Source organism: Hetaerina americana, unplaced genomic scaffold, assembly GCF_022747635.1.
Source record: "Hetaerina americana unplaced genomic scaffold, ioHetAmer1.1.p SCAF_20, whole genome shotgun sequence".
Lineage (NCBI taxonomy): Eukaryota > Metazoa > Arthropoda > Insecta > Odonata > Calopterygidae > Hetaerina > Hetaerina americana.
Genome location: NW_027286764.1, coordinates 780,001 through 801,281, shown reverse-complemented (window position 1 = coordinate 801,281; position 21,281 = coordinate 780,001). Strand labels below are relative to the sequence as shown.

The 21,281-nt window shown below is 39.4% G+C and overlaps 1 protein-coding gene across 5 annotated transcripts in view; it reads left to right on the top strand.

Moving 5' to 3' along the window:
- The window catches only part of ZnT63C (zinc transporter 63C), a 111,465-nt gene that overhangs the window by 88,267 nt on the left and 1,917 nt on the right, over positions 1-21,281 (top strand). For all 5 annotated transcript variants that reach the window (XM_071586084.1, XM_071586085.1, XM_071586086.1 and 2 more), the window contains 5 exons: positions 761-858; positions 2,670-3,044; positions 7,751-7,913; positions 11,592-11,694; positions 19,102-19,209. In XM_071586084.1, coding sequence (XP_071442185.1) covers positions 761-858; positions 2,670-3,044; positions 7,751-7,913; positions 11,592-11,694; positions 19,102-19,209 — 847 coding nt within the window. The remainder of the gene's footprint in view (positions 1-760; positions 859-2,669; positions 3,045-7,750; positions 7,914-11,591; positions 11,695-19,101; positions 19,210-21,281) is intronic.

Genomic DNA, 21,281 nt, shown 5'->3' with positions numbered 1-21,281 from the left:
TGTGCCTAACCATGACATAATGGATACATAACCTTGGGACTTAACATGGATACACACTCTAGAGAGAAAGGAACTGCCTCAACAATGGGATTGTAAAAGCTTGTTTGTCTCTGTTGATGGCGAAGGTGGTGCAATTGGCCGACCAAATGATGGCCGTGGTGTTTTGGGATGCTCGTAAAATAATGTGCATTTATTATTTGTAAAAAGGAGAATTGATAAATTTATCATTAGTGAACTGGTTGTGTGAAAAAATCGAGAAAAAACATCCTCATTTGGCAAAGGAAAAAACAGTCTTTCATCAAGACTACTCACGGGCACAGCTGTGCCTTTTCAATGGTAAAAATTATGGAATTAGAGTTTGAATTATATATCACAGCATCTACCATATTCACCAGATTTGGCCTTCAGTGACTTTTTTTTAATTCCAAACTTGACAAAATGGTTTGGCGGAACTTAAGAGGTCGTCGCCATTCCAGATGCCTCTCTTAAGGACCGTCCGTAATCGTGATTTTTGTTGGGCCTAAAAAATGTGGAAAAGTGAATAGAGGTAGAAGAAGATTGTGCAGAGAAATAGAAGAAAATCAGCTCAAAATAATTTGATTTTCTATTTTTTTCCTAAGCACTTTTTGAACCACCCATATTTATTGAAAAGTATATATGATGGTAGTAAATGGCTTCCGTAGGCCAAATTTGATCTGTGAAGTTTATATTTTAATTTGTTTATATTACCATTCATTTATTGAGTGATAATTTCTTTCAGGTTTATAGAGGTTGAGGTTATTCATGAGCCAGTCCTCATTGTAATAGTGGGAGCTCTTGGACTTTTGGTGAATATCATCGGTTTATGTCTTTTTCATGGTAAGTGCCTGCATGCGTTGCACAATTCTGACTGGTCAGCCCAGACTAAATTCTTGCCTCCCTTGTGATGACATTAAGCACATGTTTCATTTCCTTGTGATAATTGGATCATTTCCATCTCTGTAACAATTGGTTTTATGCCAGGGTGTGTTGCAGAAATATGTTTCCTTCTGAGAAATTTATCAAGGAACTTTTTTCTAACAAATGCTTCCAGTAATGAACTGGTGTATTAACCCTCTTAGTGCGGCGGGCCGATATATCGGCTTTCGTATCCCTGGCGAAAAGTGCGGCGGGCCGATATATCGGCTCTTGCGTAGGCTTTTGTTTAAATCGTTGTAACTTATGGTTTTTTCTTTAATAATTTATGGTTTTTGTGCTATCGATAGGTTGAATTCCATAGAATTACGTAACTATTTTTAAAATTTTTTATTAGCAATTTCAAATGCTTTTAAAAAAGTTTAATTCTTACCATAATTTTTCGTTCAGTTTTGTACATGTCGGGAAGCTCTGCCTAATTGTTTGCTCGTTTTTTTTTCTGAGTAGTCTTTCCACTATGAAAAGACACTGAAAGGCTACTAATCTGTTTTCATCTGTAATCTCTTGAATGTGTTGTGGTGTCGTGGTGTTGATATATACCTGCTTATTCAGACTTTGTTGAGACGATGGAAATGAGAGCAATGCTTTGTAATCATTTTGGTTTCTCTTGCCGTCCATCGTATCTAATCAATTGCGCCCTGTGTAATGGATTACATTGTCAGCAGTTCTCTGTGAGTTAGAACTTAGTTTTTTTCTGCCTTTCGATTGTAAGCACATTGCCGCAGTCTCAAGGAAAGGGGAAAAGTCCCAATTTGACTCGGTGAGATCAGCCTTTTCAACAAAATCGAACTATGCAGAGGCTGACAAAATAATTTGTAACTCACTGGTTTTTCTTTATTTATTTATAATATTTTCTACATGTCTTTTTGATTCTTTATTATATTTAAATATCGTAGTTTAATTGAAAAATGTTTTTAAAAAAATATTAGTTTTGTGTCTAAAAATCGAAATATTATTGCTAAAAAAATATTATTCAAATTTATGATACTGTAATAATTACATTTATTATTCAGATGATGTAAATGTATTACATCATTATTAACTACAATATTATATTTTAAAATAAAAAAAACTGCATATGGATATCTAAACAAATAACTTCATAATGTTTTTTTTCCTAAGGTGATACATTTTCTTAAATTACACTTCGCACTTCTCACTAGTACCCCTGAAATCCCCGCCGCACTAAGAGGGTTAATATAAAATATTCTAATGCCATTCAAAAGATTTTCTTGGTGCTTTAACAATCACAAGGCAGAACAAACAGTCAGTTTCTTGAAATCTCACTCTTCTCTTATCTGCTTGCTTTTTCTTGCAAGGAGAATATTGCCTGATAATTTCTTTGCCCTAATAAATTTAACTGTTGGAATACTCTTTTCCCTAAATATCACTGACAGTAGGTTGAAGAATTGAACACCTCTGGCATAATATAAGCTAGATATTTTTTTAATTTGATGTATACATTAGACCTGGATCTCAAATTTACAGTATTTTTAAAATTTTATCGAATATCTTCCTTTTAACTTGAGGATGAGTCGGTGAAAAATATTTTTTGGGTCACAAAGTCCAATGATAGCTATCGAAAGGTGCTAAAAGTTGAAGCCTCAAATAAAGGTCATGAATGTTGTGTATACTTTGAATGTGGCGTTGTATCAAGAGTGATTGATGCCCCTTTGCTTTTTTCTCCCTGCTGCCACCTCGCCGTGACGATGCAGAGCATGGCAGCGTCCACACCCATTCCCACGGAGGCCTCTCCCATGGGCACAATCGACTGTCACAGCTTGTTGCCGCCAGTGGGGGTCGAGACGACAACGAGAATGATGAAGGATTCCACCCACCGGCACCCCCCTCAGCCAATGGCGCGCACCACGGTCACTGTGAGAGCAGTGACCGGGGGGGTGTTGCCGGTGCCTCGCAGATGAACATGCGTGGGGTTTTCCTGCACGTCCTGGCGGATGCCCTTGGGTCAGTGATAGTCATTTGTTCTGCTGCTGTGGTGTGGCTCACCAAGTGGCGGTACAGATATTACATCGACCCAGCGCTCAGTGTGCTCATGGTGATCATCATCCTTCGTTCAGTTTGGCCTTTGTGTAAGTGCTGAGCATCGATGCGCGCACACGTACATGCATGAATTTACACACACACGCACAAGCGCTGCTCCCTCTTGTGGGGAGAGAGTAGAGGTAAGAGTAGCATGGTGCATTGGATTACCCAGGGGTTCTTACCCTCAGTCATTCCCCTCTTCTGCCCAATCCTTTTAAGCCCAAATTTTAAGGGCTGGAACTAACATTCCATCAAATTTAGACATGATACAGCAGGATTTGTTTAAAACTTGGAAAAATGGTGATATCCCTGTGAAACTCTTAAAAGATCAAAGAAGGAAATAGTCTGATTTATGGAAGCCAAGGGGCTTCCAAGTGGGTGTGTTCGCCTTAGGTTGTTCATTTTTTTGTAAATCGGGGGCAATGCACCGAAATGAAAAAGGTCTCATCCAAAAAATATCGATTTGAAGCTATGGTTTGTGAAACCATCTACCTGTTCAAACATGAGATTAGCATGTAGTGAGCACCGGTTGCAAGGTGTACAATCTGTTATTAACCTCTAACTGGTATTTAATTTACCTGATGAATAAATTGAGTAGCTTCAGGCATGATGTGGTGGAAGTTGAACATAATGAATGATGATGTAATGCATCAAAACCCGGTCATAAATAAATTTTATTAAGTGGAAAAGTGCTACGATCAGTTTTTCATCACCTGTTAAATGATGGACCCTTGAGTTGTGACAGAGAAATGAATGATCAAACAAAAACTAACATAATTGCAGTAAAAACTTCAAGAAACGCAATCAAGTTCCATGGACCAAAAACCTATCAATGTACTTTGTTTTCATACATTAAACGGCATTAGCAATTACTGTTGAGATAGAAGTACATGTTATGAAGGTGAACACATTCCTAAGATAAGAATGGATAGAAATAATAAAACAGGCATCGGTCAGCATGATCATGGACTTGCACTGTGCGCTTTCTGTGAGAAACTATTTCTGGATCTACACTTTGAGACTTACCTGGGATGGTTCTGTAGCCAATGTTGCATTGAATTTGGAACAATCTATTCAGCCATTTGGTGCTCTGAAGTCAACAGTGTTAGTCCTGTAGAGGTGTAAATATGAAATGGAATCGTTTAATTTCATAATGGTGTTGAAGTTGTATGACTTCTTATATTTTCTTTTAACTTTCTATATTTAGTGTTAAATATGCAAATTCTAAATGTTTGGTGCTTTCCTGGCATATCATATCAGTGAAATATTACTATCCCTGGGTTAGGTCCTCCACCTCTGCTGATTTTTTGATGGAAGTCTTTGTTCGTTGTCTTCAAGGCAGTGCATGAAAAACTATACTGAAACATAGCCAGTAAAAAAGAAAAAAGTGAGTCAGTTAGGGGCTGAAAAAGTGATGAACGTTCTGCAGACCAATCAGAAGACACTTGATCTCTAGTGAGAGGGTATATTCAAGCGGACATTTTTTGGTTATTGACCAAAACAATCAGAGTTGCTGGGGGTTGGTTCTGGAAACAGCTCTCCTTATTCTCAAGTAGAGAATTTGAAGTGCTCTGTGTGTAGAGGGAGCGGCTTTGGGGAGGCAGTATTCCCCTCAAGATGATGATGAGTGAGTGAATGATGGAAACATTGTTGAAGGTGTTAGAGGGCCTAGCCTAGTGGCAAAGCCCGGATGATCTTGCTAATTATCCAAACTCTACATTTGCTGCTCTTCGATATATGAACTGCCTGGGTGTTTGATGTATGACCAAGTGTTATTTATGATTGTTGAACCACATCTGTGCTCCGTGGTACTTGATATGTCCCAGATGAAATGAAATACAGTGAAACCTTGCTTAACTAGCTCCTTGCACAACAAGTAATTTGCATGAATATTGGCTCACTTATTAAGCAAATTTTCTCATAGCGAGTGACGAGAAGAGGGGAATTCCCAGAATGATTGCGTGCCTGCTACTCCAGTGTCTCTCAAACGCTTGTTCTGCTAGCATTATAGCGATCACACATTTTTCCAAATATATGTTCAGACATACATGTATCTATTTGTGATTTCTTTGAGCAAAGTTCAATAATATTTTGCGCATATTTTAAAAATGACCCAAGAGAAAAATCCACAAGAAGAAAGCCATTAGAGAATAAAAATAACCATAGAAATGAAAAGTAAAATCATTGAAAATCGGGGATAAGGTGTGGGCGTGGCTGATCTAGTATGCGCATCAACAATCGGTCTCTTCAACGATTGGCCTTTTCTCCAAGAGCACGGACAAGACTGAGGAGATAAATGCTTCCAATAGAGCATCTACAAGAGTATCTACGCAGCGGTTATGTATACTTGAGGGTATTGAAAGGTTGCTTCTCATATGCATTACCAAAAAGCAATTGCAATGCAGCACCATTAACGAGAATATAATTAGTGAGAAAAGGAAAGGGATTTTTGCTGACCTTAATAAGATGTCATGATCAACAATCATCGACAAGTATTTAAGGGGAGCTATGTGTGGTTTGAGAAGTTAAGGAAAAGTACCATCATCCCCAGCATTGTCAGGCATAGGTGAAACAGCAAACTCTGAGTCAAAGGCAGCAGAGAACTTCATTGGTGGCTTAAAAAAAGCTCGATGATTCTGAGGCTTACTTGCTACAACATGCTTTTTAATTGTGAATAGACGATGCTCTTAGAGAAGAAGATGCCGAAGCAAACCTATACTTCTAACAGCCGAAGATAATGCATTGGCCGACCAAAAGGCAATAATGAATGGCTGTCTCCCACTGCTATTTTGCTCAAATGCAAGTGGCAATCTGAAAATTAAACCCTTACTTGTTTTACCATTCAAAAACTCCATAAGCCTCCAAGAAGTGTTACGTCCAAAACAGCAGGCTAAATGTGATGTGAAGGTCATGAAATAATATTACATCGTTCTGTGTGTAAAGATGCATCATCCTAATGAGGCAGTTGTGATGCCCGCCACAAATTTCTTTAATGATCATTCTGTGTCACATTTTTATCAAATTTTAAAGCGTTGGTGTAAACAAATGCCTTTTGACAGCTTTATAGTAAAAAGGAAATGTGTACGTATAATAATTAATTAACAGTTTATTTCGATTCTTTTTTGCTTTCACAAATCGAGTTCGCATTCCCGGTGGCTTCATTCTTCAATAGAAGAAAAGGTGAACGTGATCCACGATTCTAAACCTTGGGCATAATTTATTTTTTTTTCAGCAAGGAATGCATATCATATTTTAAATTAATTTATTTGCAAAAAGATTGGTCACAAAATGATTGTTTTGCTTGACAAGAAAGATTCTAGTACAAATTATGCTTTTTGCTTGAGGTTCTGCTTTATTCCTTCATATATGAAGTCCCCTGTTGCACTACACTAGAAATTTGTACACCATAGCATATCATCTTGACGAGCTGAGCAGCAAGGGCACATTCCCCTTTCTAACACCTTTTGACTGTGAGACCTCCAATGGCAACCCACCAGCATCTCATCCAAAACTGTTTCATTTGCTAATGATGCTTGTTATGAAACCATAAACACAATAATCAACCCAAAGGTCGGTTTGATAGGTGATATTAGAGTTAACCCAGAACTAAGCCATATACTACGTGTGGACTTCACACATAAGTGGGGCGGGGGGCCTGTTCCTTTCCCTCTGGTGGTTATGGTTTCCCCGGTAGATCTGCTACCCAAAAAATCACATAGCTTGGGTGGAGCTGTAGGTGGCCAGAGACGAATCCGGGCCCTCCGGTCAGTGGTCTAAACGCTCTATCCCTGGGCTGCTGCGATCAATGATACTTGTTGTATGTAACATTAATTAAAGTTACTATGAATTTTTCAAATTTGATCATTAAACTTTAATAATAAATTCTGTTTTTGAAGAATTTCCTCTTTCACTGGAAACTTTTTCTTTGCTTAAGTCTTTATGGGTTTTCCCCTGGGTGGTTAAGGTTTCAGCAGTTGACATTTTGGTGGTTAACTCTGTCATCATCCTCAGTATGTTAATGTCTGGGGTCAATGACCTTGATTACCAACATCTTGGGACAATGGCGGAGTTAACCATCAAAAAACTGGTAGATGAAACCCTGTACCCTGACCACCCAGTGGAAGACCTGTGAAGATTTCACAGCAATCCTGCTTCGGGAAAATATCAACTCATGCTTGTACTTTTTCTATATGAAAAATAACTATGTTCAATAATGTGTCATCCAAGTGAAAGAAAACCAGCAAGCAAGCAAGCTAAATGATTGAATGAAATGCTGTTTGGCTCCAATAAACTTTCATGTTGGTTCAATGTGATTTTTCGGGTACCAGGTCTTCCTGGGAAACCATAAGCGGCACAGGGAAAGGAACTGGCCCCCCTACCCTGATGTGTGAATTTCACATGCCGTATAGGGCTTAGTACTGGGTGAACTCTACCATCACCCACCAAACCGACCTTCGGGTTGATTACTGTGTTTGTGGTTTTTTTTTATGGTTTGTTCAAGAAGCCAGTGTGTCTGCCAAGCCATAATCTCTGCAGGGCATTCATTACTATTGCATGCTTTTAAATGCATCCATGCTTTTTCTCCTGGGAAAATAAAATTCTCATGCTTTTGAAATGGTAGAAATGATTGCAGGAAATGTGATGTGCGAACAGGAGTAGCTGGCTTGTTTTTCTTCTGGGTTTCAGCCAGCTGCGCATTGCACAAGTAAGCAGCTTCATGTAATGTGACAGTGATCTCCCCTCTCCCTCTCAGTGCAGGAATCAGCCCTGATTCTCCTTCAGACAGTGCCGATGCACATCCAGGTGGACACCATCAAGAGGCAGCTGGTGGACAAGGTTGACGGTGTGCTGGCTGTGCACGAGTTCCACGTCTGGCAGCTTGCTGGTGACCGCATCATCGCTTCTGCCCACATACGGTATGCATGAGGGCCTAAAAAACATTCATCTCATCCACTGTGCCATGTGGGAGGGGGATGAGCGGCCTCCTCCCTTGACGCACTTTGCTACCCAACACCAGTTCAAATCCTTTTTAATTTATTCACCTCATTGTAATTTGATGCATTTTGTTGATGTCTTACCACAAGAGCACTCAATTGATGCTCAAGAATTAATCAAATCTCTAAGTTTATTCTGCTTTTAAAAGTGAATTTCATTATTTCACTCCACTTTGTTTTTTACTTTTCCTACAAATTCCCATCAGTATGTAAATCATCCCAGTGCCAAAATTTGACTCAAATTTCGTTTTCCGAATAAAATGAATTACACTTTCATTCTAAAAAATCAACAGAAATTTTAGTTCAAAGGTATTATTGATTAATGTAAAACCTTTAATGATTATTGTATAAATGTGGTTCAAGTTTGGCTAGTATTCCGTGAGGATTCATGATTTCAGTCATTTGCCTCTGAGTGTGTAATTCCTGTGCTTGGTATGAGAGGTGTTGCTTTTGCTCTCTTCTCCTCTCCATGAGAGACTATTTCCCCTCCTGTGGCTGAAGCAAACCCTTCTGATCGACTGCTTCCACTACCTTTCCCTTGGCCTTTTTCACACGCAAAGATATTTGAATGGTGGGGGGGGGAATTGTGGGATGTGTCATAGGCAAGGTGATTTATGTTGCACTCTGCATTGTGATCCTTTGCGAGGGTAGTCTGAAAAGTTTCCAACCTTACAAATAAATGAAACAGTTTTCTCATAAAATATTTTTTTATCGTTCAAAATAATCTCAGTTTAAACAATACAATTTCCAGTGATGCTCTAGACTTTTTTAACCCTTCCATTTAGTAGTTAAGGTATGTCTCTGCTATAGGCATTTACGTATGCAGTAACCTCATCGCCTATTGAAACTCTTTGTCTTCTAATCGAAAATTTAAGGTTAAAAAGCATGTTTTTTTAAGTTAAAGTTTTTGGCCGTCCCAAATTCTTATCACTAGCCAAGCTGGTATGGCCACATTTAAATGTAGCTGCCAAAATTTGATTCATAAATGATGTTGCAGGGTCCCTGTACACAGCGTCCAACTTGTCTTTGATTTTATTTTTCAAAAACAAATATGTAATGACAGTTCAATCCTTAATTTTTTCCATTTTCTCAAAAACCCTCACAACGACTCACTCAAATGACTGCCAAGCATCAATTGGGTGTCCAAAATGGCTGAAGTTTTGATAAGTACCTTTCAATGCTAGCACGCACAAATTCCTTAACTTTTTTAAGACTGCTGCCATCTTCATGTTGAGGTCAGAAACTTCTGCGGCAGCCCTTGAAGAATTGCAGGCTACTGGGCCAAAAGGGGTTTCCATTATGTCACGCTTAAATAGACAAAGAAACGTATTCTGCAGAATGAATTCTTATGCACAGGCCCGTGTTTCATTTTGATACCATCAAGCGTACAGCGTTGCCATATTCATTCGTGCATTGTTTGTAAATATTTCTAGAGGGAAATGGGTTGAAGCTAGGGAGAAAAGGCTGTCGTTGAGGTAGGGGATGTAGCGTTTCATTGACGAGGAAACGGTTTTCCACTGCATTCCTGATAATTTCCAGTGGTTCAAGTGGGGCTCCCTGTCCTGGTAGTGCAATATGGTCATCTCAAAGGAATATTTCCCTTCCCAGCAAGATGTTAGGCAGACACAGACTTGAATTCCTTTTTTTTGGGAATAATTTGTCTGTCTGTGACTCTTTCCCAGAATGCTCTCCTCCGCATTCAGAGATGGTTGACAATTTTGAGCACCTCTGTGCCATTTGTTTTTTGGCTGTGAGAAATTTAGGGTTGTGTGAGAGAGGATCGCGTGGATGGTGAGTTCTCCTCTCATTCCTATGCCGGTGCCCAAACAAGTAACACTTGAGAGAGATGGACAATCAGCACAGAACTCATGCACCAGAGGCTCAGTTTGGTGCTTGAGCAGAAACATCTGCCAAAACAAAGCAATTACTTTGCAGTTTTTAATCAAAATATTTAAAAAAATTCTGTTCTCATTACATTTACTCACTACACTCTCACTACATTTTATCTCGTGTCGACTAATGATAGCCATATGAAATGGTTTGGTGGAAGTACTTGGAAGCAATAATTGGCCTTAAATTGTACATCATGAAAACTTTTGGGGTAATCATACGAGGTGTATCTAAAAAGTATTCGACCTGCATTTTTACTAATTTTTTTATTGCGAGAATATTTTGCACTACGAAGATCTGAAAAGATTGCATGATGCCGTGGGAAGAACACGACAGTGTCTCTGGTTAAGCGGTGACAGGCTTCTTGACCATGATAACCCGCCAGCGCATTCATCGAACCTTGTGCAGCAATTTTAGGCTAAACATAAGATTGTACAGCTTTGCCAGCCTCCATACAGTCCCGACATAGCTCCCTGCGACTTTTAAATGTTCCGAAATTGCAAATGGCGCTCAAAGGAAAGCTGTTCAATGACATCGAGACAATTCAGTGTAATGCGATGCGTGAGCTGAAGGCCATTCCAAAATCTGCATTCAAGGACTGCTTTAAGATGTGGAAGCACCACTGGGAGCATGTGGTTCAGTGAAATGGGGACTACTTCAAAGGTTGCCACGGCCTGGATGACCATGAAGATTAGCACCAATGCGGAGATATATGAACACATGTCTGATAGTTTTCGGATACACATCGTAGATAGACATCGATGGTCTTCCAAAACACTTGTAGTCTTCTATAGAAAATGCCCCCCCCCTTTCTGACCTGGAGTAGTAGTAGTTTTAAGGGGAGGCGACCGACAGCTAAGGTCATTTGCGCCATAGGGGATGGACAGGAAAGGATGAAGGGTGGAGAGAAACCCGGCGTCGGCATTAGCCTGCTCTTTACGAAAGGCGCCAAGGGGTCCGCAGTTTAACGTCCCATCCGACGGACGGCGTACTCACTCAAAGTGCCCTCCACAAAGCACCTCAAGTAGGGATCGAGATACCTCTGAAAAATATTCAACACCGCCGGGATTTGAACCCGCGCCCTCAGGGTGGGAAGCCAGTACGTTAGCCCCCGCACCATCTCGATCCCCTTTTCTGACCTGGATAAACCAATTATGACATATGATTCATTTCATGGCATCCTCACCATAAGTCTTGGTAATATTTCGAAAGTTTCTGTGAAGGATTTGCTGAATTTCACAGAAAAACAGTGCTCCTTCAAAGAACTCTTTCTGCGGATTTGATTTTTTGCACCACTCCAAGAACCCAGCATAAACAGCTCTAACTAAACAACAAAACAAGATATCAATGAAGTGGTTGAAATTGGTTATTTGGGAAGTTTCTGCAGACATAACGCCCCCAAGCGGATTAAAAAATAACCAACTGGAGGTGCACTTTTAAAACCGTTTGGGAGCTTTATGAACAGACCTCGTATTTCCTTCCTCCCTTCATAACATTTAACATGCCTATGCTATCCTGGCCCTTCCTTGCTTGCCTTTCATTCTAGACTCCATCGCAGTCTGAAACATCCCATTAACAATGAAAATGTGTATCATCATATTAAAATGTATTTTACTCTTTAAAATTCTTGTTTTTATAGTATCTAGTTATTTTCCCGTTATTTCCCTCCTACAAATGATGACTAATAATATGTGTGCAACACTTTTCCAGATGTAGAAATCTCTCGGAGTATATGAAAATTGCAGAGAAGGTGAAAGAATTTTTCCACAATGAAGGCATTCACTCCACCACGATACAGCCGGAATTTATTGAGGTAAAGGCCCTCTTCAGTAACTCAATATCAATCTCTTTTTCAGGAATAATAATAATGCATGTAGTCATCTGGAGATTTGGTGTATATTCTCACGTACACAAGTATAGGATACGTCAGATATAAACTTCACAATTTTAGAAAAAATACAATATACATATTTATATGCATACATATGTATACACCCTCCCCGGACGACAACCTTGACGTGGGGGAAGGGCTTGTGCGTTCCTATGACACCGAGAGCTGTGCTGGCAGGAGTAATAATCATTGCTCCTGGTAGGGTCACCCATGCCAGATAGGTCGAAGGTTAGGAGCCAGACGAAAGGTAGTCCATGCAGCGTCTGTTCCTCAGTGAGGCGGCTGCAATGGCGTCTGACCCCAGTGGGGCGGCCAATAAGTGATGGTGTCACGTTAAAAACACTATTGAGGAAGGCAACGGGAAACCACCTCAATTATCATTCCCAAGAATAACATGATGGACTATACAGATATTTTGAGTCCTGGCAACCACGGGACTCGGCCCAGTCGGCCGTGTGTCGTGCCCGGCAGCGGGGGAGGCAAGGCTTCCGCGGTCGTCATCCCACGAAACCCTTGCCAGGGAAAACCAGCAGCAGCAGGACAGAAGATGCAGTAGAAGAAGACCTCATTAGTTAGAATAGGAACGTGGAATCTTAGGACAATGATGAGGACGGGGAAATTGGAGAATGTTAAGTGAGAGATGGAAGGGGAAATATAGATATTTTAGGTCTATGCGAGGTGAGATGGAAAGATAGCGGGGATTACTGGAGTGATAAGTATAGAATAATATACAGCGGCGGGGACGAGAGCCAACGAGGGGTTGCCATAGTATTAAGTGAAGAGGTAGGAAGAAGCATAGTCAACATAGAGCAGGTAACGAATAGATTATTACTAGTAGATATAAAAGCAGAACCAACGAACTTAATTATTATTATGGTATACATGCCACTGCACAACCATAAGGAAGAAGAGGTCGATAGGATATAGGATCAGTTAGAGGACATAATCGCATGTAATTTCCTGCAGGGAAACATTTTATAGTGATGGGGGATTGGAATGCGACGGTAGGCGAAGGAAGGCATTGGGGTGAGGTGGGGGACTACGGTTTAGGCACAAGGAATGACCACAGGGAGAAGGCAGTTGAGTTCTGCAGGAGACAGGGCTTAGTCATCACCAACACTTGGTTTAGACACCACAAAAGATGCAGGTATACATGGAAAATGCCAGATGACTCAGAAAGGTATCAGCTAGATTATATCCTGGTTAGACATAGGTTTAGGAACAGTGTGATAAATTCGCACAGCTTCCCGGTAGCGGATGTGGACTCTGACCACAATTTAGTTGTTATGAAATGTAGCATCCATTTCAAAAGATAAGGCAGGCATAATGTAGAAGCATTAAATGGTTTGAAAAGGAAGGAGTACCTACAGGCAGTAGAGGAAATCATGGAAGATGGTAAAGAGCCAAGTACTGTCAAAGAAAATTGGGAAAGTTTCAAGAAAGGGTTGTCTAAAGCGGCAAAATACACTATTGGAACCGTTAACGCTAAAAGGACTAGGAAACCATGGATCACGGATGAGATGATTACAAAGATGGATGAGCAGAGAAAATGGAAGAATGTAAATACAGAGTTAGGCAAAATGAGGTACAAAGAATTAAACAGTAAATTGAGGCGGGCAATAAATAAAGCAAATGGAGCATGGTGGAAGATGTAGTGCGAGGATATGGTAAGTCTGAAGAGGAAGGGTGAAATCGGTGCGCTGTACAGCAAAGTTAAATCTTTATCGGGAAGTAAGAAAGGGAGATCAACGATAGCAGTTAGAGACAAGACAGGTAAGGCAATAGTTGACACAGGAAAGATCCAAGAGAGATTGAAGGAGTATATAGAAGAACTGTATAGTAAAGAGCTTAGACCAACAAAGTTAGACATAGGAAAGGAACCTGATGTAGAGGAAGATAGCTTAGGTCCAGGCATACTAGACAATGAGATAGAAAGGGCATTAAGGGAGATGAAACTAAATAAGGCCATGGGGGTGGATAACATTCCCGTGGAACTTTTAAAATGCTTAGGAAAATGTGGGAGGAAGAGGCTATATGGGCTGGTCCGTAGTATTTATGAGGAGGGAATCTGGCCAGAAGATTTCGTGTGATCGGTTTTAGTTCCTATTCCGAAAAAGGTAAAGGCCTCGTCATGTGAGGACTATAGGACAATAAGTTTGATATCTCACGCAGCTAAAGTTGTTCTTAGGATCATAAAGAAAAGGATAGAGAGTAGGGCAAATGATTACTTAGGGAATGATCAGTTTGGGTTTAGGAAGGGGAGAGGTACGCGTGATGCCATTGCAGTGATGAGATTATTAATCGAGAGGAATATAGAACACAACCAGGAGGTATTTGCCTGTTTCGTAGATTTCGAAAAAGCATTTGATAGAATGAATAGGGAAAAACTAATGAGTATATTGCAGTAAATAGGAATAGACTGGAGGGAAAGGAGGCTAATCCGCACCCCGTACATGTCTCAGACTGCTTAGGTGCGAGTGGGGAACGGGGAGTCCGGTTGGGCAGTGTTAGGAAGAGGTGTAAGGCAGGGTTGCCCATTATCACCGTTGCTTTTCAACCTGTATGTAGAGGAAATGATTAAAGAGGCATGGGAAGAACTGGAGGTAGGAATGAAAGTGGGGGGGGGGAATTCGTAAAATCAGTTAGGTTTGCTGATGACCAAGCTTTAGTTTGTCAGTCAGCCAAGGGGTTGCAAGCATTGCTGAGTGCATTGGAAATTCAGTGCGACAGGTATGGGATGAGAATCAATATTAGTAAAAAAAAGGTTATGCGATTTTCTAGAAAGAAAAATGCTAAGCTAAACATTAAAATAGGAGGACAAAAACTAGAGCAGGTAGAACAGTTAACGTATCTCGGAAGTGTTTTGGACCAACACGGTCAAAGTAGTAGGGACATAAGGAGAAGAATTGCGCTAGGCAAAGAGGCTTTCACAAGGAGGAGGGAGTTGGAGCCAGGGACGTTGAGTAAGGATGTTAAGAAAAGACTCTCAAAAACTTTAAAAGAGAGGGTTTTGTTGGTCGAAATCCTATGGAGGCAGGAAAAATGGATGAGAGACGTATTTACTGGCAGTGGGATGTTGAAGACTGTAATTGAGGGGAGAATGTTAGGCAAACGAGGAAAGGGAAGGAGCAGGATAGGGATGTGTGACGGGATGAAGGAGGAAGAAAGTACTCAGAGCTGAAGAAGGACCTGATGTAGAGTAGGATGTTGTGTTTTGCTAGTGGTCACAAATTATTTAATTAGTAATTATGTCCATCCAAAAACCTACCTTACCGGTAGATTACCTAATAAATAAAATAAAATATGCATGCAAAACAATATACAAAAATGTATACTTATTATTTGGTTAAATCAGAATTGATGTGTGGTGACGATTCCTTAAGTTCATTTCCTGAATATATCGTTATTTTTTTATAGGTTGAACTGCTTTTTCTTGAAAACAGGTGCTTCTGTATAATATTTAATTTCATGGGGAAGTTTATTGAATAACATTAAGCCCATGGCTTTGGGCCCATGACCAGTATTGATTTTTTAATATAATTCCATTCTCCAAAATGATGTGGAGAATAACCCCATAACCAAACACTATAATTAAAATGAGATTGTAAGAAGGCATGGTAAAGTTTTAAGAGATAATCATTGAAAATGAGAAAGTTGAGCTTTCTTAGCGTATTACTCAGTTTACTACAGATCTGGCTTACGCGGGTCTCTCAGTCAAGTTTTGAATATGAATTCCTCTTATTTTACCAGTCTGGGTTTTTTTGGTATTTAAATGGAAATGATTAATATCAAACCATTCTTTAGCCTGTCTTTTGACATCACTAGATAGTGCCTTTGCATTTTCTGATTTTGACATTTTTCTACAAAAGTAGTGTTATTGTCATGTGGAAGAGATTTAGATTTCAAATTACCAGGCAAATCAGTAATCATGATGTTGAACAGTATTGTGCCAAGCACAGAATCCTATGGGACACCATATTTTTCTTTAAGAGTTGCAAATTAACAGCCATCAAGTTCAACTATTGGTGGCGGTCAGTCAGGTATGAATTCATTAATTTCAGTTTAAATCCCTTGAGACCATATTATTCTAGCTTCGAAACTGATAGTAAGTGATCAATGCAGTTGAAAGCCCCACTATGATCACATAGTGTCATTGATACTGATTCTCTCTCTTGACTTCATTAATGATGTAATCAACTATGGACTCTGCAGCCATAAGCATACATGCGGATTTCCCAAATCAAAAGCCATGCTGTGATTTGGAAAACAGGTTATTTGACTAAAAAATAACATGTTTGATCTACTTATATATAAATATATGTGAGCTCTTTGAGCAATTAGTTTTATCTTAGCCTTCTTAGTTTTCAGAGATGACGGTGTGTCCAATAACTCTGGGCTCATGCGCTAACATTCACATTCATGGTTTCTAGCGTGACTTTATGGAACTGGTTATTATTCAATTTGAGTAAAACTTCATACTTTGGAAGTGTCTGCAATTTCTTATATTTTACACAATCATGTTTTCGACAATTAATGTCATCTACAGTTACAAACATAAATTGTGAGGCACTTATACGTGTGTACAAAAATGAGTTGAGGGGAATTGGCTGCAGAGGTGCGGGGAGAAGGATGGGAGGGAGGGTTGTGGTGGTTGCCTCAAGGGGAGAGGGGGGCTGAGCCATACGAGGGGGGACCCAAAAATAACAGGAATGTTTTCATAGATTCTTTAGTTCTCAATATATTTACATTAAATTTTGTCCACCTTCAAAGTATTCCCCATTGACCACAATGCACTGTTCCAAATGATGCTTCCATTGTATGAGACATTTCTCAAATTCATTTATCAGGATGTCCTTCAGGCCTTCTAGCAATTTTAGTTTTACCTCCTCCACAGTGCCAAATGCTTTCCTTTCATGCCCCTTTTGAGTGGAGGGAACAAAAAGCAGTCACAGGGAGCTTAATCCGGTGAGTAAGGGGGGTGGACAATTGATGTCATGCTGGTTTTTGTCAAAAGCTGCATCACACAGAGGGCGGTATGAGCCGACGCGTTGTCATGATGGAAGAACCAGTTGCCTGTGTGCCAAAGATCTGCTCTTTTGAACTCCATGACACTCCAGATATTTCACAGAGTTGATCAATGGTTCTGCAACGGTCTTCATGAATGAGGGCATTGATTTTGTGGATGTTTTTGTCAGTTCTTGATGTTGAAGGACGGCCTGAAGGGGTTGGTCTTCAATTGACATTTCACCATTTTTAAAACGTGTAAACCACTCTGGTAGACTCTGGTTTTGCTTAGGGCAGCTTCCCCATAAGCAGTCTTGAGCATTACAATAGTTTCCGCGGCCAATTTCCCCAACAGGAAACAAAATTTCACTGCAGTGCATTGCTCTTGATAATCCACAATCACGTTTTTCGCCGAAATGAAAAAAGTTGTTTCACTGAAACAGCTCTCGTGGACGGACCAATCCAGTCACAGCGATGGCACTGCACATAGTGATGCAGGTGGCATGAGCCTGACGTACGACCGGCTGAACCAAGGCTTCCCCCACTCTCACTCCCCACCGCAGCCCAATTCCCATTACTTTCGGGTCCCCCCTCGTAGGTCTGCATTGTGGGAGGCAGAGGTCTGAAGAGCTGAGACTGTCTGTGGGGGTGGAGGTTGGGAGAGGTTGCCAGTGGGAAAGGGAGGGTTTGAAGGGGTTGATGGGTTAAGAGAGAGAGAGATTCCAAAGAAACTGCGGGAGATGCCGCAACAGTAACTTTTAACGGAGTCATCCGCTAATGTGCATTTCAATGCAACAATTTCAGAGTGTAAAAATCATTCGCCTTGATCCCAGTCAAGGCGAATGATTTTTACACTCTGAAATTGTTGCATTGAAGAGAGAGACAGGTTGAGAAGGGGAGAGGGGAAGCATACAAAAGGTCACTAACAAATCCAAAATCTGCTTACACATAATTTAAAATCTTAGTTTGCATGTGAACATCTAGCCAGGGAATTTTCCCTTCTAGATGTAAAATTTCCCTGGGAGAATTGCTATTATGACCATGAGGTGCTTAGCAAAGTTTGAATTTAAATTTGTGTGATTGAAAAAGGCAGTGTGTTCTAGTAGTCTCTCCTTAAACTTTTTGCCGATTTGCACGACATATGCAGCTGAGTAGTTAGACTTAAATTTATATATGCTCTACTCCCTTCAAACTTTGGGATTATATCTTTAGATTTAGAAAGTCATAGATTTCTTTGATTACAATTTTTTTAGAAAGCAGTTGTAATATTGAGACTTAAGAAAGCCGTGGATTGGGATGTCAAATCACCCAAGAAAAGGAATTTCCTCCATTTATCTGGATGGTCACATTGGGTGGAGGTTCCATAAATGAATCTGATAGCCAGTTTTTTCTTAAGAGCCTCTCAATTGTTTGGGCGTTTAACCCATTAATGTTAAACCAGGCACACAACGTGCTATGTGAATTTGTTGAAAGGTGGATTTCACTTCTTTTAAAATCTTATTGAATTGCTTTTTTATATGAGGCAACCAAAAATAATTATCAAATAATAAAAAAAGAGCTTGTTATTTTTGTACTACCTTTGAAATTCAAGTTCTTCAAGAAGCAAGATAAAACTCATTAAAGTAAATTATCTAGGCATTGCTTTGGGAAATCGCTTTTATTTTAAGCCGAATATTCAAATGAATGTTACTCTTTGGAGCTTGGCTTTTAAGAATCGTAGTTGTAATAACAAAACATAATAACATCATTGTTGTTGCCCTCGACAGCTGCTCCCTGTTGGCCATCACCCTTGGGGGATCTCATCTGGGGAATTTGGGTCACTGAGAGATAAACAGTGCTGTTTAATTTTGAGTAATTTTATTTAAAAATCAATGGTCTAATCTCTTGCTTAACTTTTCTGAAAGGAAGTGAAATATAGGACAAGTTTTAGAACAAACGATCCGCTATTTCAGTGTTCTGAAGATGCCGGAAGCACTTCTACACTACAATAGCATTTATTAATCAGAAAATGTTAGAGATATATCTTAAATATACCCCTAGGAGGAGCTGATTTTATGCCTGGTAGCATATAGCTGAAAATTTCGATGGGCACATGAAAGGGACTCTTATTATATGAAGCAGAAGAGTGGCAGAACAAATATACATCTACATTCTGTCGAGTAATATGTTCATGTACCTGAGCATTGGTGATTTTTGTTTCGTATCATCCTAAACATACATGAAAGAGTAATAAATATACGGACATGGTAAATTTACAATTCTTTAAAATAGGGTTGGCAAGTAAAAGGTAATATTAAAATTTTTCTTTCTCTGATGGCTTAACAGTTCCCAGAAGATACTGGCCAGCAGTCAGAAACTGAAGACTGTGTTCTAGATTGCCCAAAAACTGACAAGACATGTGCCCTGTCAACGTGTTGCGGGCCATCAAAGCAGGTATGTTTATCAACATTATATAGATTGAAAAGAATTGATCATCTGCTCCTGGGAAACTGTGCTAATTGATCACACTGTTTCTAAATCTGTTTCAAACAATAATGTAATCTAACTGATACCTTTTTGAGTCGCCTGGCATTTTCCATGTATGCATACGCCTTTTGTGGTGTCCAAACCAAATGTTGGTGTTTGAGACCATCTCCTACAGAATTCTTTGCTTGTGATGTGGATGGCATTTTGTAGGTGATGTGGAAGTTTGTTTGTATGTGATGTGGAAGTGTCATTGTATGTAAGAATATTTTGTCTCCTATCTGTTCTTCTTGTGCGTGTATGTGTATGTGTATGTTCATTGTAAGAGTGGTCATTGATCAAACTTGACCGTTGCCACCAGGACTATTGTCTAATTGCAACGATAAATTACTAAATAAAAAATAAATTCAATTGCTTGCTCCCTGTCGTCATTCCTCTTATTTAATCGACTACAGATGAGGTACCTCCACCTCATCACTATCTCTTTGTTCACTTACCATCATGTTGCATTCCCATCCCCCATCACTTTTAAATGTTTCCCTGCAGGAACACATGCGATAATTTTCTCTTAACTGATCGTATACCCCATCAACTTCTTCCTCCTCATAATTGCTTGGCGGCACGTAAACCTGCACAATGATCAAGTTCATCATTTCTGCTTTTCCTTCCACAGAAAATAGTCTCTCATTGTCTTCTTTAATGTTTACCATGCTTCTACTCACCTTCTTGTAGAGTATTACAACCACCCCTCGCTGACTCTCTTTCCCTCTGCTGTATGTTACTCTATACGAGGATAAGGAGAAAAGTTCTTGGCCTGACACAGAGATGGTGAAAGAAGAAAAAGAGTTAGGTGCACTTTCCAAAAAGGACAATATCACTATGAAATCATGCAATTAATTTCAAAATCATGGACTGACCCCAGTTTATAAAATGTTTACTTAAAATGCATTTGCTATAGTATTGCATTCATAGGTTGGTAATAGTGAAATTTTTAGATGCAGTGTGCGGCAACATAATTTCCTTTTTTATGAAGCAAAGCCCCTTTAAAAAAAAGGTAGTTGTGCTGGCGCACTCTGTATAATATGAGAATTGTGATGAGTATTCAAAATGCATTAGTAGGCCATTGTGCAGCTATGAAATTAAGTCATATACTGTTATATTTGTTCTGTGCATGTCACCATAAATGATGCGGGGTCGAGTGAATGACCTTTAAAATCAAAAGCCTTGAATATAACACTTAACTATGTAAAAATTAAGAAGCACAGAATGTTATTTAATCTGGCTTTGGTCTTTCATTCCAAGATGTAGCATGTCATCTGATGCCTGTCTCCTATGTACTGTCCTCAGTATTTCAAGGCCTCCTTCCCAATCAACAGAGTTATTTGCTTAGAATCCGATCAGGTACATGCTGGGCATATTATCAGCACTAACTCTGTGAACTGCCTTATTAATAGGGATTTGCCATTTTTGCAAATTGTTTGTCATGATGATATCTGTGTAATGGATTACGTTTTGGAATGCCGCAATATTGTATTTTCTATTACAAGCAAATTTGTTTCTAAAAATTTATTGGCGGAATTTCAGATTTGCATCTTATATTTGTGCCAATATCCGTAAAATTTTATTTATACATTTTTCTCAAATTAAAATATTTTTCATCATCTGGTAACTTATTTATGATTATCAATTTATACATATTAAAAATTATTATGTGCTATTTATGTTTGCTTTCCACATTTAGTCTTTTACATTTCAAGTGGGATCTTGATAATGAGAGTCAACTTATGGTATAACTGGGATTAAAAAATAATACATATCATTGGGATTAATTATTTACAACATTTTTGTATAATTTTTGAAGGAATAATGATTAATGTAACATTTTCTTCGGATTATTGTGGATGGACAGATATGTATCAAACTTGGTTTTTTCTCGGCTCTCCTTATAAAATTTCTCATGTGCTCTACAGAGTAACATTCAGAGGCTCACATTTTGGCAATCAGTTTAATCCTGCAATACAAGTTGAAAAGATGGGAGAGAC